Source organism: Helianthus annuus, chromosome 13, assembly GCF_002127325.2.
Source record: "Helianthus annuus cultivar XRQ/B chromosome 13, HanXRQr2.0-SUNRISE, whole genome shotgun sequence".
Classification (NCBI taxonomy): domain Eukaryota; kingdom Viridiplantae; phylum Streptophyta; class Magnoliopsida; order Asterales; family Asteraceae; genus Helianthus; species Helianthus annuus.
Window position 1 is genome coordinate 90,920,821 of NC_035445.2, and position 15,450 is coordinate 90,936,270.

At 34.7% G+C, this 15,450-nt stretch overlaps 2 protein-coding genes across 2 annotated transcripts; one reads left to right on the top strand and one right to left on the bottom strand.

Annotated features, from left to right (window-relative positions):
- Positions 1-13,667: 13,667 nt before the first annotated feature.
- On the bottom strand, positions 13,668-14,066 carry LOC110901275 (glycine-rich cell wall structural protein 1.0-like). Its single transcript, XM_022148114.1, has one exon. It carries the CDS (start codon positions 14,064-14,066, stop codon positions 13,668-13,670), a length of 399 nt encoding a protein of 132 aa, XP_022003806.1.
- Positions 14,067-14,075: 9 nt separating this feature from the next.
- Positions 14,076-14,750, top strand: LOC110901274. Its single transcript, XM_022148113.1, has one exon. It carries the CDS (start codon positions 14,076-14,078, stop codon positions 14,748-14,750), a length of 675 nt encoding a protein of 224 aa, XP_022003805.1.
- Positions 14,751-15,450: the final 700 nt, after the last annotated feature.

Genomic DNA, 15,450 nt, shown 5'->3' on the forward strand with positions numbered 1-15,450 from the left:
TCTTTAGTGAAAGAGCAATACTTGTGCCTAAAATAAGGTTGTGCACAAGATTTTGGCCGGTTGTTAGCATTCTTTTCAAGTGAAGAAAGAGAGTATCTTAGCTTTGATAGTATTTTCCAAACAAAGCATCTTAATAATTACAACAAGATTTATACTCACCGGACGTTCTCAATGGGCTTAAAATATCACTATTGCCCAATGACGTGATCGGAGCGTGATATAATTTTGTATATATTTTTAAGTACTTTTTACCCTTTTATCAAGCTTTAAATTTATAAACACGATATAACATTATCACTCTCTACAACATGCTAGGGCAAGTGCACCCATCGTTGGCGTAGTATAGTGATGGTAAGATACTGAGGTCATCTAAGGACACAAGAGCTTTTAATACCGGATTATCGTCAACGTCTAGTCTAACAAGATTTTGAGAAAAGATTTTAATAAGAAAAATAAAGAAAGAAGCTAAAGTAATAAAATAAACAAATAGACAAGATAGAATCACTTGGTTCTGACTCATCTTTTATGTATCCTTTGATGATTTCCGCACTTTGGGTTTTTTTAAGAGATTATCTTGGTTATAGTGGCATGTCCTTCTTTTGGAGGCAACGCTATCCTCGGCCGTATTGGTCTGAGTCAGTAGGGATACAGTCCCGCAAGGCCGGTTTAAAGTTTTAATAGTAGTTTATTTATAAGGGATTCAAGCCGTTCTTACTTCCCCCGATTTGATACTATCTGCCTCAAAGGAAGTCCTAATAAGCTTGAACCAAGTCCTCGCAGGATCTATACACTGAACGAGGCAAGAACTTTACCCAAACCACCCTTCTAACCCCCTTCCAGGCAGTTAACGTGCTTTATATAGACGGTAAAGACACGAATGAGTGAATTAACAAAACATGAAGAGATGATAGAATAAAGTTCACTTTCAATATAAAAAACTAATTAGTAAAGTCATTACTACAAACCCAATTAAAAATTAACCAATGATTGAAAATCAAAAGTAATACATAAAAGGATCTTACGATCGATCTAGGACCCCGAGACTACTACGCACTCTAAACTCTTATGGTTGTGGTGGATGATGGTGGTGGTGTGGTGGTAGAGTGGTGGCAGGTGTGAGAGAAGTGGTTTGCCAAGGAATGGTTTGCAATTGAACCAAGCATCCCTATTTATAGTTGGAAACAGACAGTTTACACGGCCGCGTGCTACCCTCTTCTTCTCTGTCTTCATTTAATGAGTTTTGTCAGTCCGGATGCTTACATGGCCCCGTGTGTCAATGGCACGGCCCCGTGGCCATTGTACTAGTTGTACTATCCAAGATTTGCATATCTGGGAGTTGACCACGGCCCGTGTCCATGGGGCACGGCTACGTGTCTCTTGTCTGCTTCGGTTTGTCTTTTTCTACATGGAATCTGGAGTGGGGCATGGCCTCATGCCTTGGTGGCACGGCCCCGTGCTTGTCTTATGATTTGTTGTTTTTGGTCATGGGGTGAAGCTCGGAGGGTCGGTATGATGTATCAACTTTCCTTCTTTTGTATTTATGTTGGTTTTACCGTTAATTTGTTCCATTTGTACATTCAAGCTCTTTTAATCCTGAAATCAAAAGTATACAAAGAAACGCATTTTTTCCAACATTAGTACTAAAAAGGGTTGATTTTATACCTTATTTGATATAATTTATATGTTGCATTTGGTGCATATCACCCGATGATAGATTAGTATTAAAAGTTGGAGTGCCATTAATGCTACTACGTAAGATTGACCAACAAAATGGTTTGTGTAATGAAACGAAGCTACAAGTAAAAATACTAGGTAATTGTCTGATAGAAGCGACGATAATATCTGTAGGAAATATTGGTACTCACACGTATATTACTAGAATTAAGAGTAAATTACAAAAATCGTCCTTTATGTTGACACTAGATTGCAAAGTGTGTCATTTATCTTCAAAAATTACAAAAAACGTACTCAATGTTTGCAAACCACGACACATTATGTCCTTTATCCCTAACTTAGTTATTTTTCATGGTTAAGTGGGTGTGAAAAGACCTAAATACCCTTACTGTTAAACAAATAACTAAAAAGTTAAAAAAATATAATTAATAATTAAAAATGAATCTGGAGTGGGGCACGACCCCATGCCTTGGTGGCACGGCCTCGTGCTTGTCTTATGATTTGTTGTTTTTGGTCTTGGGGTGAAGCTCGGAGGATCAACTTTCCTTCTTTTGTATTTATGTTGGTTTTTACCGTTAACATGTTACTTTTGTACATTTAAGCTCTTTTAATCCTGAAAATCAAAAGTATACAAAGAAACGCACTTTTTCCAACATCAGTACTAAAAATGGTTGATTTTATACCTTATTTGATATAATTTATATGTTGCATTTGGTGCATATCACCCAATGATAGATTAGTACTAAAAGTTGGTGTGCCACTAATGCTACTACGTAAGATTGACCAACAAAATGGTTTGTGTAATGAAACGCGGCTACAAGTAAAAAGACTGGGTAATTGTCTGATAGAAGCCGTGATAATATCCGGAGGAAATATTGGTACTCACACGTATATTACTAGAATTAATTTAATACCTCCTGATAATAAGGTTCGTTTCAAGTTTCAAAAAAGATAATTTACACTCTCTGTATGTTTCGCAATGACAATTAACAAAAGCCAAGAACAATCACTAGCGAGGGTTGGTTTCTTCTTGAAAGAACCGGGTTTCACTCATGGCTAGTTAGTTGTATGTCGCTTTATCAAGAGTAAAATGCAGAGTTAGAGTTGACAGTTGAAATGTTTCGCAATGACAATTAACAAAAGCCAAGAACAATCACTAGCGAGGGTTGGTTTCTTCTTAAAAGAACCAGTTTTCACTCATGGCCAGTTAGTTGTATGTCGCTTTATCAAGAGTGAAATGCAGAGATAGAGCCAATTTACTAATGTTAGACAAAAATGGAAAAGTTGCAAATAAGACAACAAATATGGTGCATAAAGAAATCATTAGAAACTTATGATTTTTTTTTTTCTTATTTGTTTTTGTCAATTCATTATAATTTAATCTTTACATAAGTAATGCAATATTTCCTTCATTTCAAAATTTTACGTGAATAGTTATAAATAATATATTTGACATTGTGTAAGTCATGTATCACATGAGTACTTAAACTAGTTGGTTATATATACCAACTTTAGGAACCCAAGTGACATGTTCATCGGTGATAGAAATTACATATTGCACTAAGTACTTAAACTAGTTGGTTATATATATACTAACTTTCGGAACCCAAGTGACATGTTCATCAGTGAGAGAAATTACATATTGCACTTTTTTCCCTTAGTTATGACATTCTTTACTGGGTTTTCACAGCGTTTTTAATGAGAAAACATGTTCATGCAATTTAGAACCCACTCTATGTTCCCTTCACTAGCTTTTTATCGTATTTAGCGTTCTAGAAAAAAAAAAAACTACCTAGTAACGTATGATTTAATGATGTATAATCCCTTACTTGATAGACAGCCAATGTAAAAGTGGAATTAGAAATGTTTTTAAACAAATTAACAAAAAGGTACGTAATAGTTTCCAGAACGTGATTATCAACTTGGATAATATATGACAACAATATTTGATTCAAAGATGAAGCCGTCGAGTCAATTTTAATACCAAGTCAAATGATATCTTTCTGCCAATACCAACTCTTTACTTTGAATATGACTGACTACATAGTGACTTGGACTTTCAATATTTTGATGGTCAACTCAACATAACATTATACCAGTATTATTGACAACTTATAATTAGGCAATAGGGTTTTCTACGGTTAACTTTATAAAATTTATCGTTTAAAATAAATAAAATCAAAGATACAACTTGCAAAGCGCACACACTATAAAAGCGTGATGCGTAAAATATTTATACCGTCCCCAAGGGGACACCCTGGTGGTGCAGTCGTGTGTTTTTTAACCAAGTAATTGTGGGTTTAAATCCTGTAAAGTGTAGGTGTGGTGATTTTATAAGTATCGTTGATGTAGAGTAGAGAATGTGTGTGTTTACTGGTAAAAATATCAAATATTTATACCATGTACGTTTCGTCTACAAATTAAACTCTTGGTCAACTTAAGTTTTGGATGATAGGGAGTACTCTAAAGTACTAGTTAGGTCAAGCTGGCAAAATTGAAGAACCATATGTATTTTAAGAGGAACAATGAGACATCATGTAGGGCAAGACAATGCTAGCCAGGTAAGAGTAACCCACTATTTGAATGGACAATTTGTTTGGTCTGATGTTATCCATGAACAACTCACAATTAAAATCTTAGGACAAGGATATTTATTGATGTATTCAACCATCTATGTGATGTATTATATCATCGTGATACTTTGTTTTAAATAATGGAGATATACAAGGAATCAAAATTAACGGGTATTGAACCTTAGACATCCTTTTAAGAATAGTAGAATACAGAATGTTAATTATGATGTTGTTTGTTTTTCTAAAAAAAGATTTGTGCAGGCATTTCTATCTGCGTCGTGCAGACCACGCCCAAACATTGTCATCGCAAACTGTTTGTTTTTCTGAAAATGTTTCATTAAAAAACGTCTGTGCGAGCTCTTCTTGATGCAGACTTGGCCCAACCACTGCTCTTCTTGATGCAGACTTGGCCCAACCACTTTTAAAATCTTCTAAGGTCTGCAGAGGGTTAAACATCACCACCCATCACCACCGTCCACCACCCACCACCACCATCCACTACCCACCACCGTCCACCACCACCGTCCACGTCCACCACCCATAGTCCACGTCCACCACCACCAACACTTACCATCACCGTCCGTACACCGCCACCAGTTTATATTAGAAGTCTAGAGATATCTGCAGATGTGGTCTCCAGACTACAGACATTTTACCTTTTAAAAAACAAACTGCAACTATGTGTCTACTATAGTAGGATATAAACCGACGTGGACACAGATAATTTGATTTTTCATAAGAAGTTGATCCAATAATTGATAGACACGTACTTGGACTAACCTGATAAAAGCATGCGAGATAAAAAAGACTCGGTTAGATCCAATTTTCGTCAAATGAAGTCTTGATTTTGACTTTTAATGATTTTGTCTAAATTTTGTGATTTTAGTTGGTTATGTTTGATCGTAAAAACAAGTAATCAGTGGATTTCATTCGCTCACGTATGAATCGTATCAGAGGGGGTTTTTGTTAAAAAACAAGACATTGTTTTTATTAGAATGGAAAGTGTTCAATTTGTTAATAGGGTTTTCTAGTTAACTAACTAGAAATAACTGTTTTACTTTCTATAATTTGAGGATTACTAGTTTTTTTTTAGTTTAACATACATTATTTTTTTTTAGTTTTTAAAAGGAGTAATAGTTTTTAAGTGTGCATCACGTTATACGATGTATGGTTTCTTTTCTTCTAATTCTCATTTCGTCACCAACCCAACTTGAGACCACCTTCTGTGACTGAAAACTTGAAAAGGCTTTGCGACCAAATTTATAATTTGATCTCTAAATTTCAACCGGCTTGCACATATTCAACTTTTGCACCGATTTCCAACATGTATATAAACTTCCATCTATGTTTGTTTATTTACTTAAATATTGTGACTTGTTTGTTTGCTATCATTATTTTTATTAAAACTTTGGGTTATATATTTTTTGGGTGGGTTAATATACAATATTCTTTAACGTACGATGCGTACAGAAATTACGCACGTTATAAAACTCAAAACCCTAATCACGCATGTTGAAAAACCATATATCACGCATATTGAAAACCATAATCAATCATGAACATAATCACGCGTGTATAGATTCATAAATTACGCATGGGGTAAACACCTAATCATGCATGTTATAAAACTAATTACACATGTTATAATTTCATCTTGTACGTATTGTACGATAAGAGATATTGTATTTTACACTTTCACTATATATTTTTTAATTATATGTGAACTTTATTTAAATTTGAATTTTTATGTATTTTTAACATTAAATCCGTTATTAATTTGTAACTGAAATTGAAATGAAGTAGTCAAAAAGTTATTGACCGGTTTACATCTACATCTGAGTGAATTGCACTAGCTATTTTTGTGAGTTTTTTCCCAAACTAGTATAGATACAAAAAGTATTTACCTATTTGGGTACTTTGAAAAATATTTACCTATTTGGGTACTTTTCTATATCCCTTTAATTTTTTTACCTAATTTATACATTCCTTTTTATTTTTCTACCCAAAGTTAAATTAGATTACTCACAGAATTAGAATCAGCAAAAATATGAGTAATTATTTTTTGTAAAAAAAATCTGCAAATATTCAAAAAAATCTTCAAAAATTCTACAAAAAAATCTACGAAAAATCCACAAAAAAAAATCTGCAAAAATATATTAAAAAATTCTGCAATAATTCTGCAAAGTTAAAAAAAATCTACAAAAAATATTATAAAAAAAACATATAATCTACACTAGTTTGGGAAAAAACTCCATTTCTTTTTCCGTTTTATTTTCTTTTTATAACCTGAAATTGTCTAGGCGCCGTTTAAACTAAGCTCATAAAAATAAACAATAAATTCACAAATTTACTCCCCTAAGTTATATCGATTAAGTGATAGTAATCTGGTGGAAAGTTTGATATTTCAAACAAGTTTATTTAAACTCAAGCAATTTATAAAATAAAGTTACAAATTTCGAATTCTTGAAATTTGAGTTTTGAGAAAAGATCCTAAGTATTTTAATTATTTCAATTTTATTAATAGTGATTATTTCTCTAATATTCTGTACATATAAGTAGTTTGATTTTTTTATTGATATTAAGCCCAAACGAATTTATCGACCATTTTTTCTGGTCACAATGAATAATGCCCATAGGTTTGAATAAATGTTTATGGAAAAGGCTATGCAACATATGGACTATTTAAAGTGAATGTAATGACCATTGTCACTGAAATAAAGAATTTGCCTCTTCTATTTGCTTGCATTTATCAATATATAATAATTTCAGGGCCAAGGGAGTCTTTAGGGTGTTAGGGAGGGCGATCATACATGACCCATGTTCTAGATGTGTCGATTAACATATAAAAGTATTAAAAGCTTAGTGTAATTTTCATGTTCTAGAGGGAGCTCATTTTTACTTGTCGCACCAAACATTTGGAATCTCAAAGACGGCCTTATTCAGGGCTCCCACAAAACTGGTGTGAAGCAAAATTGCAATTACAAGGAAAGAGGAGAAGACCCCATACAAGTTATGGTACACTTGTGAGTAGGGTCATTTGAAAATATCTAAACCATCCTACACACACTTTTGAGTAGGGTCATTCAAAAATATCTGTATCCGCGCACACGCTTCGGAAATCCGGATTATACATGATCTAGTGTCAACTTCCAAAAATTTCGGGTTCGAGGATTAGGGATTTTCAACCTCTAAATATCTCTCAAGTATCCACTTTAGTCTCATACCCCTACTACAATAATTAAGGTTATAGTATTTGGAATAATTCCTAGATAGGTTTTTTTTTTTTTTTTGAATGGCAAACAACTCTTCATTTCATAACCCAATATATACAAAACACATCTATAAGCAAGGTGCTCATAAGATGATATGTCCATAAATCGCCCCAACCCTTATTACATTTAACCCAATTACTAGATCTAATTCCTAGATAGGTTAATTTACAATCATTGACAGATAAAATATAAAGGCTACTTCATGAATTAAAATTAAAAGTAATTCATATTTGAAAAACGTGACTTGTAAATCGTATGAAATAATTTAAACCATGATATAATGATTTTAGTATTGGAGATATTAAAATAAAATGTTCAAGACAATGAAATTACTTTTGTTTGCAAGTTTATGACACCCACCAATCAAACACATGACATATAAACATGTTCATATGATGGTTTCACAAAATCAAGTGACAAATAAACATCTTCATACGATGGTTTCATAAAATCAAGGAAGATAACCACATGTTTTGATATTTATTATCAAAAACTAACGGTCATGTCCATCTCTTCTAGTTGAAATGAGAAGATCTGTCATATACAAACTAATATCTAATCTATAAAAACATAGGAATAGCATAAAGGCAAAGGATAATGATTGAACCTTACCTCTAAGTGGTCCTAGCTTCTCAAATTCCTCTTCCCGGCCTTCGACTTGTTCATGTCTATAGGGATGTATCGACACGTATTTAGTATTTACTTAAGACTGACTGCAACCTTCCTTTATATAAAAATATCATGTAACTTACAACAATACAAAAAATGAGTACAAAATCGAATAATTTTTCAGCGTTACAAGCGAATCCTGATTATCAACAAGGCAACAAGTATTGTGTGATAGTATAATGTTTCAACAATTAAGACAAAATAACTTATCTCTCATTTTGTTCTAATATATAAAACCTCTAACAATACAACTCTATTAAAAACCCAAATATACTACATCTTAGCATAATAACCCCCCGCACACCACCCCATCTTTTGTTAATGGGCGTGAGTGCAATGACACACCTTGCCCATTCTATCTTTCTCAACTAATTATTTTATCTAATCGTGTATTTAGATATGATAACCTTTACTCTTAATTTATTTTTTATTTATTCACATTTTAATAAAGTGAAAAGTGATTGGTTAAATCATAACACACTTCTAAGAAAAAAGTTAATGAGAGCCCTCTATCTACATAGCAGTAAACTAGTCGTCACTTTTTAGTTAAACCACTACATAAACGTTGTAAAGGACAGTAATGTAATGTTACTTTACAAATATTCGTATAACCATACATGTGTCTCTAACTCAGACGTACACTTAACTTAATTGTTGTAATTATAAATTTTAATTGTTTTTGTAGATGAGTGTATAATATAAAATAAATCAATTGTTTTTATTTATTATATAAGAGGCAGCCATCAGAAAACTATATATCATGAAAACAAACAAAGCAAATTAATCATTCATTATTTCAATCTTCAGAAACTTTAAAATAAAAAACAAATGTGATGTTTATCATTTTTGAATTCATCTTTTTTCTAAAATACAAGAAATATGAATAAATTACTTTGGCTCTTTTTACCTAAATATGTATAGGTTATACTTTATACACATGTGTATGTAAATTGTATTAGAGTTAAATAAAAGTTATGTGTATGTGTTGTACTTTTATAATTCTCGTGTATTTATCTAGTAATATTTGTTTTATATATACATATATACATGTCTACACCAATTGTGGTATGATTTTCTTATTATTACGTGATATCAAGCAGAAACATAGGGTTTTGGTTTTGAAATGTCAACTTAATTATTCATCTACCCGACTTCGCGACTTTCTTTATGCCTCATTCTTGTGTCGAACATCTTCTTCTAGTAATCTACTTCTTTTCTTAATCGAAGCCTGCATCAATCCCTAGTGAGATGTTTGATTGTTATATGGTTTTGTCCTATTCGATTCAGCCTTGGTGAGCATTGAAATAGGATTTAACATCTTTATACGAACCCTAGTTCGATCCTTGGAATTGATTTTGCTTCTTTATCAAGTCAAAAGTAAAATCAAGAACCCTAATTTCTAGTTCAAACCCACCTTTTTTTACAAATCATGGCTCAATCATGTTGTCAATTATGCAGAGAACTTTGTCACTATGTTATCGATTGCCCCACACTATCCTCGTATGTTTCAAGTCCAGTTCATTCTCATGGTAAATTTGCAACGCCTACTTTGTTTGCTGATTCAGGTGCCACTGCACATATGACACCTAATACGATGGATGTGCGCCATCTAACTCCTTACTATGAAACTAAACTGGTCACCTTTGGTAATGGCATCAATCTTCCCATATCACTTACTGAAACTCAGAGATTTCCATTAATGCTAGTTTATGCGATGTCTTGGCTAATCCGAATCTAAAAAAGAATCTCTTGTCAATTAGCAAATTTACAACACATAATAATATAGACGTTTTATTTTCACAACCCTTCTATATTCAAGATAGAATAACCAAAGGGTTCTTGGTATAGGTAGATGTGAAAACAAGTTGTACGTTCTTTGAGACCGACAACAAGCTTTATTAGTAGTTTCTAATTACAGTAATTGTGCCTTATTCGTAATATGGCATAATAGATTGAAACATGTCACTTTTCTTATTATTACTAAGCTAAACAAGTCGGATTGTCTTGCTATTTCTTCACTGTTGCTAAAACCCTTTATTTGTTCTGCTTGTCAGCTTGCAAAGGCGCATCATTTACCATTTAACAAATGAGAAACACTCTTCACAACCTTTAGACTTAATCCATTATGATGTATGGGGTTCTACACCGGATACTATTGTTGATGGTTATAATTATTATGTGATCTCTATGGATGAGAACACTCGCTTTACATCATTTTATCCGCTAAAGAGTTTTCTAAGATGATTAAGTTTGGCAACTTCTTAAGGCTAATGGCACACATCATCGATTATCATGTCCATATACATCTCAACAGAATGGACAGGCGGAAAGAAAACATAGGCACATTGTTGAAACATGATTATCCATGTTGTTTAATGCACATGTTTCAGCTTCCTACTAGGTGGTTGTTTTTAGCGCTACCATTAGCACTATAAACCGACTACTACTCTTGTTTTAGATCACAAATCTCTATTGGAGTTGTTGTTCTCTTAAGTACCGATCTACAATAATTTTCGGACTTATCGTTGTCTTGTTTTTCCTTATCTTGGGAACTATGCGAAACATAAACTTACACCTCGAAGTATTTCTCGTGTCTTTATCGAATATAGTACCTAATACAAATGGTATTTGTGTCTTGACCCAACTACTTCACGAGTCTATATTACTCGACACGCTCGATTAAACGAGGCGTTTTTTTTTCTTTTTTGGTCAAAACCTCATCCTCAGATATGTCATCGCTGCTTATTATAAGCTTTCTTGAGGATTTAGATATTCCATTTACATCTTCAAAAGTGTATGTACTTGTTGATGAACCCATTTTAATGTCCTGCCTACATCTTCATATGTTTCTTGTGCTGATTGTGTTGAACCACCCAAATGTTGCTACCCACTATAGTCGGGGTGCTTTTCAGCAATCGATAAAAATTGACCAGCTTGCCCGTGTCTCATATTAGCCTGACCGAGTTACAGGTTGTCCCATTCAACTTTGCAGCAGCGTTTGTTAGTCATCGGGGCTTCTTCATCGACTCAACATCCTTTGGTTTCTTCTTTGGATGCTTGAACACACATTCCAATGGTTACTAGACAAAATCTGGGATATTTTAGCCACAACATTAAGAAAATTTAGCACATCTTCAGTCACCTTCTTTGTTTTCTTCTTTGTTTGCTGAAAAGGATCTGAAGGATTTCAAATTGACATAAAAAAATCTATAGTGGATGCTCACTATGCATGAAGAAATGGCAGCCTTACTTTAAAATGAAACATGGATTATAGATCCTGGACTAAAAGATGCAAATGTTTTCGGTTCAAAATGGGTTTTCCATACTATAAGTAGAATTCAGAAGGGAAGGTCGAATGATACAAAGCACAACTAGTTTATCAAGGGGTTACCTAAATTCCCGAGTTACATTATTCACAAACCTTTAATCCTGTTGGTAAAGATTACACGATACGTATCACTTTATCTTTAGCGGCTGTTAATGAATGGAAACCGCATCAGTTGGATGTTAAAAAGTGTTTCTAGTGGTCAACTTACCGAAACCATTTATATGAAACAACCATTGGGTTTTTCTGGCTCTTGTTTTACTCAGTATGTTTGTCGATTAAAGAAACAATTATACGGTCTTAAATAGGTGCCACGTGTGTGGTTTCAACATCTTAGTGCCTTTCTTCTACATAATGGTTTCATTTGTAGTAGAGCAGATACTTCACTATGTGTGTTTAAGTGTGACTCATGCATTATGTATTTTCTGGTTTATGCTGATAATCTGATTCTTACTAGAAATCAAGAGAATGTTATCAGTTCTTTCATTACATGTATGAATACATAGTTTGCTATTAAAGACCTTGGCATTTTAATTACTTTTTGGGACTTGATGTTGTTTACACAGGTAATGGCTTATTTCTAAGTCAGTTAAATTATGCCTGTGACATTCTTGAACATGACAGTTTAATTGTCTCTAAATCATTAAAAACACCACTTGCTCCACATGAAGCTTCACCACTGGCACTTTATTTTATGACCAGACTTAATATTGATCTATTGTTGGGGCCTTTCAATACTTAACCATTACTCGACCTAACATTTCTTATGTTGTAAATCAGGTTTGTTAATTTGTGCAGTCTCCAACAACAAGTTATAATCAGTGGGTCAACCATATTTTACGTTATGACAAAGGTACACGATCCATTAGGCTTACATTCACTAAACCTCGAGTTTGTGTTATTCTAATGTTGACTGAGCTCGGCTTATTGAAACGATATGTTCCACCTATGGCTACTTGATATTTCTTATTGGTAACTTGGTTTCTTGAAGTGCAAAGAATCAACCAACAACATCTCGTTCCAAATGCCATCCTGAATATCGAGGATGACCAACATTGTTGCAAAAATGATGTGGATCACTCACCTATTGTGTCAGCTTTTATGATTTGCCTTTTGACTAACCAACGCTCTTATGTGACGAAAAAGCGCCCTTTTTATGACTCGCAATCCGGTTGCTCACAAGAGAGCTAGTCTATTGATCTTGATTATCAGTTCATACGTGTGCGTGTCTCTTCAGGGAAATTAGACACAAAGTTTGTTTCTGCCAAGCTTTAAGTGGCCAATATTTTTAGCAAACGTCTTCCATGTGCTCAACTTGACTATTTTAGGGCTATGCTTTGAAGGTAGATAAAAGTTATGTGTGTATATATTATACTTTTATAATTCTCTTATATTTTCATATTCATTTTATATATACACATACATCTATACTACAAATTTGGTATGATTTCCCACTATTACAAAGTGTATTTGTTTGATAAGCAATTGATGATATAGATATTATGTAAGAAGTAAATACAAAAAGTTAAAAGTAGCATCGATTAAAAGATTAAATACGGATGACTAGATGGAGTGGTAAGGGAGAGACCTTGTGTTCTAAGTGACTCAAGTTCAATTCCTGCCCCTAGCATTTAGTTTCTGCGGCACCTGGTGATGGTGGGAGACTAGGCGAGTAGGCGGCGATCGCTAGTTCGATCCTTGAACTGAGCGGGTTTTACCTCACCGCACTGTCGTGCCTTCGGGCGAGTGTTCACGGGCTTCGGCCCTAGGTGGGGGTTTTCCCCGGTTCGGAAGGCGAGTGTATCCCGATGTGGTGAATTTCGCCAGTATCCCATTTGAAGAATTCGTTGACCGTTAAAAAAAAAAAAGATAGCTTTTCTAGAGGATTAGGCAACTTAATTAAATACAATACTTTGTGGAAACTCTATATGTCAAGACAACAATTATTTAATCCCAAAAATATATGATTAGTAAATAATCACATTAAAGTTGAAATGTTGTACAAAATACGTTATTTTCATTTGACCAAAACGTCAAATTTCCGCACACCCTTCTCTCCCTCACCACTTTATAACCCCATTCTTTTAAGCCACACTTTCTTCCAAATCCAATAAAAACCATTTTATATAAAACTATAAATCCCACCACACCATGTCAACCGACCACCGCCGTCCCACCACCACCCGCCACCACTCCCCACCACCACCACCACCATCCTCCAAACCCAACATCACCACCACCCTCTACCACACCCACATCGGCATCTTCGCCCTCACCTGGTCCCGCACCCTCTTCACCCGCTCCCTCCACCTCCACCTCCTCCCCTCCCCCACCACCGACGACGACGGCGACACCACTTCCACCACCACCACCACCACCCCCACCTTCCACCTCCAAATCAAACCCTTTATCTTCTGGAACCGTCACGGCTCCAAGAAACTCCCAATCTCCCACAACAAACCCGACTTCATCCAAATCTTTTACGATCTTTCCCGGGCCAAATTCGGGCCCGGACCCGAACCCGTATCCGGATTCTACATCGCCGCCACTCATTCCAACCAAATGGCACTCCTTATTGGAGACTCACCAAAACATGCTTGCAATAAGATGAAATCCATCAATATCAATAATCCTGATAAATCCCAGCTCACGATACTCCGGCGCGAACATGTCGCCGGAATATCCAATAAAAAGTACACTACTAAAGTGTTGTTTCGCGGGAAAACCCGTGAAATAACAATTGACTGCACCCGTGTTGCCAACGGAGAAGATTCTAGATTAATCTTCTCCGTTGACAACAAGCGGGTGCTGGTTGTAAAACATTTGCAATGGAAGTTTAGAGGGAATGAGCGCGTCGAAATCGACGGCGTTCATATTCAAGTATCGTGGGATGTACACAACTGGTTGTTGGATGAAGAAGTTGATGATAGTTACGCGTTGTTTATGTTTAGGTTTGAAAAGTCCGGGTTTGATTACCATGAGGATGATAAGTTTTTGGCCCGGTTGAATGCTTCCGGGTCGGGTTTTGGGTCCGGGTCGGGTTTCGGGTTTGGGTTTGAGATGAAGAAAATGAGGAAAGAGAAGTTGAAGCGGGTGAAAAGCTCGTCGACGTCATCGTCGTCGTTATCGTCGGCGTCTTCGGGTTGCGGGTCGGTGATGGAATGGGAGAGTGTGGAGGAGAATGAGCTCAAAGGGCCTTCGGGTTTTTCGTTGTTGGTTTATGCTTGGAAGAGTTGATGACCCGAATGGGCTAAACGGGTTTTTTTACGGTATACTTTTGATTATTTTTTTTTTATTTTGGTAATTGTACAGTGAGATTGATTTGATTTTATTAATCTTCTTAAAGAATTGTTGAAGATTATTGTTCTGGGAGAGATTGATTAATTGATTACGAATTGTTACAAAAATATATATAAATGATTAAATGTTACAAGAATCTCATCATTATTGTCATGATCTTCATCATTTATTATAGTGTTTGCCTGTTTGGCGATCATTATACAACTATACAAGGGACATCACTTAAGGTTTCATTATATGTAACATACATATTAAATTTAAATAAGTGGCGGATTTAGAAAATCATTTTTGGGGTAACGTTTAAAAAAAAGTAACGAAATCAAGAAAACGTCAAATAATTTTCAAAATTTACACCACTGCTGCAGCGTTAATTGGCAATGGAGGTTACCCCTTCTTCAAGGGTAGATCCGCCCCTGGTGTCAATCAATTAATCGTCTAATGACATGAAGTGTTTATTACTATTAAAATGATACGGTCTCGAGTGGATAATATGTAAATTATTTTGATAATATATTGGTTTTAAGAGTAGATTTAAAGTGGGAATTTTTTTACGGTATAAATAAGATATCGTAAGAATAAATAAATGTTACGGTATAAATAAGATATCATAAAAATAAATAAATGTTGTTAGAAAAAG

What these genes read in the sequence shown, in the direction of transcription:
- LOC110901275 (XM_022148114.1), bottom strand. Translation starts at nt 14,066, where the DNA reads ATGAGTGGCGGCGATGTAGAATCCGGATACGGGTTCGGGTCCGGGCCC.
- LOC110901274 (XM_022148113.1), top strand. Translation starts at nt 14,076, where the DNA reads ATGGCACTCCTTATTGGAGACTCACCAAAACATGCTTGCAATAAGATG.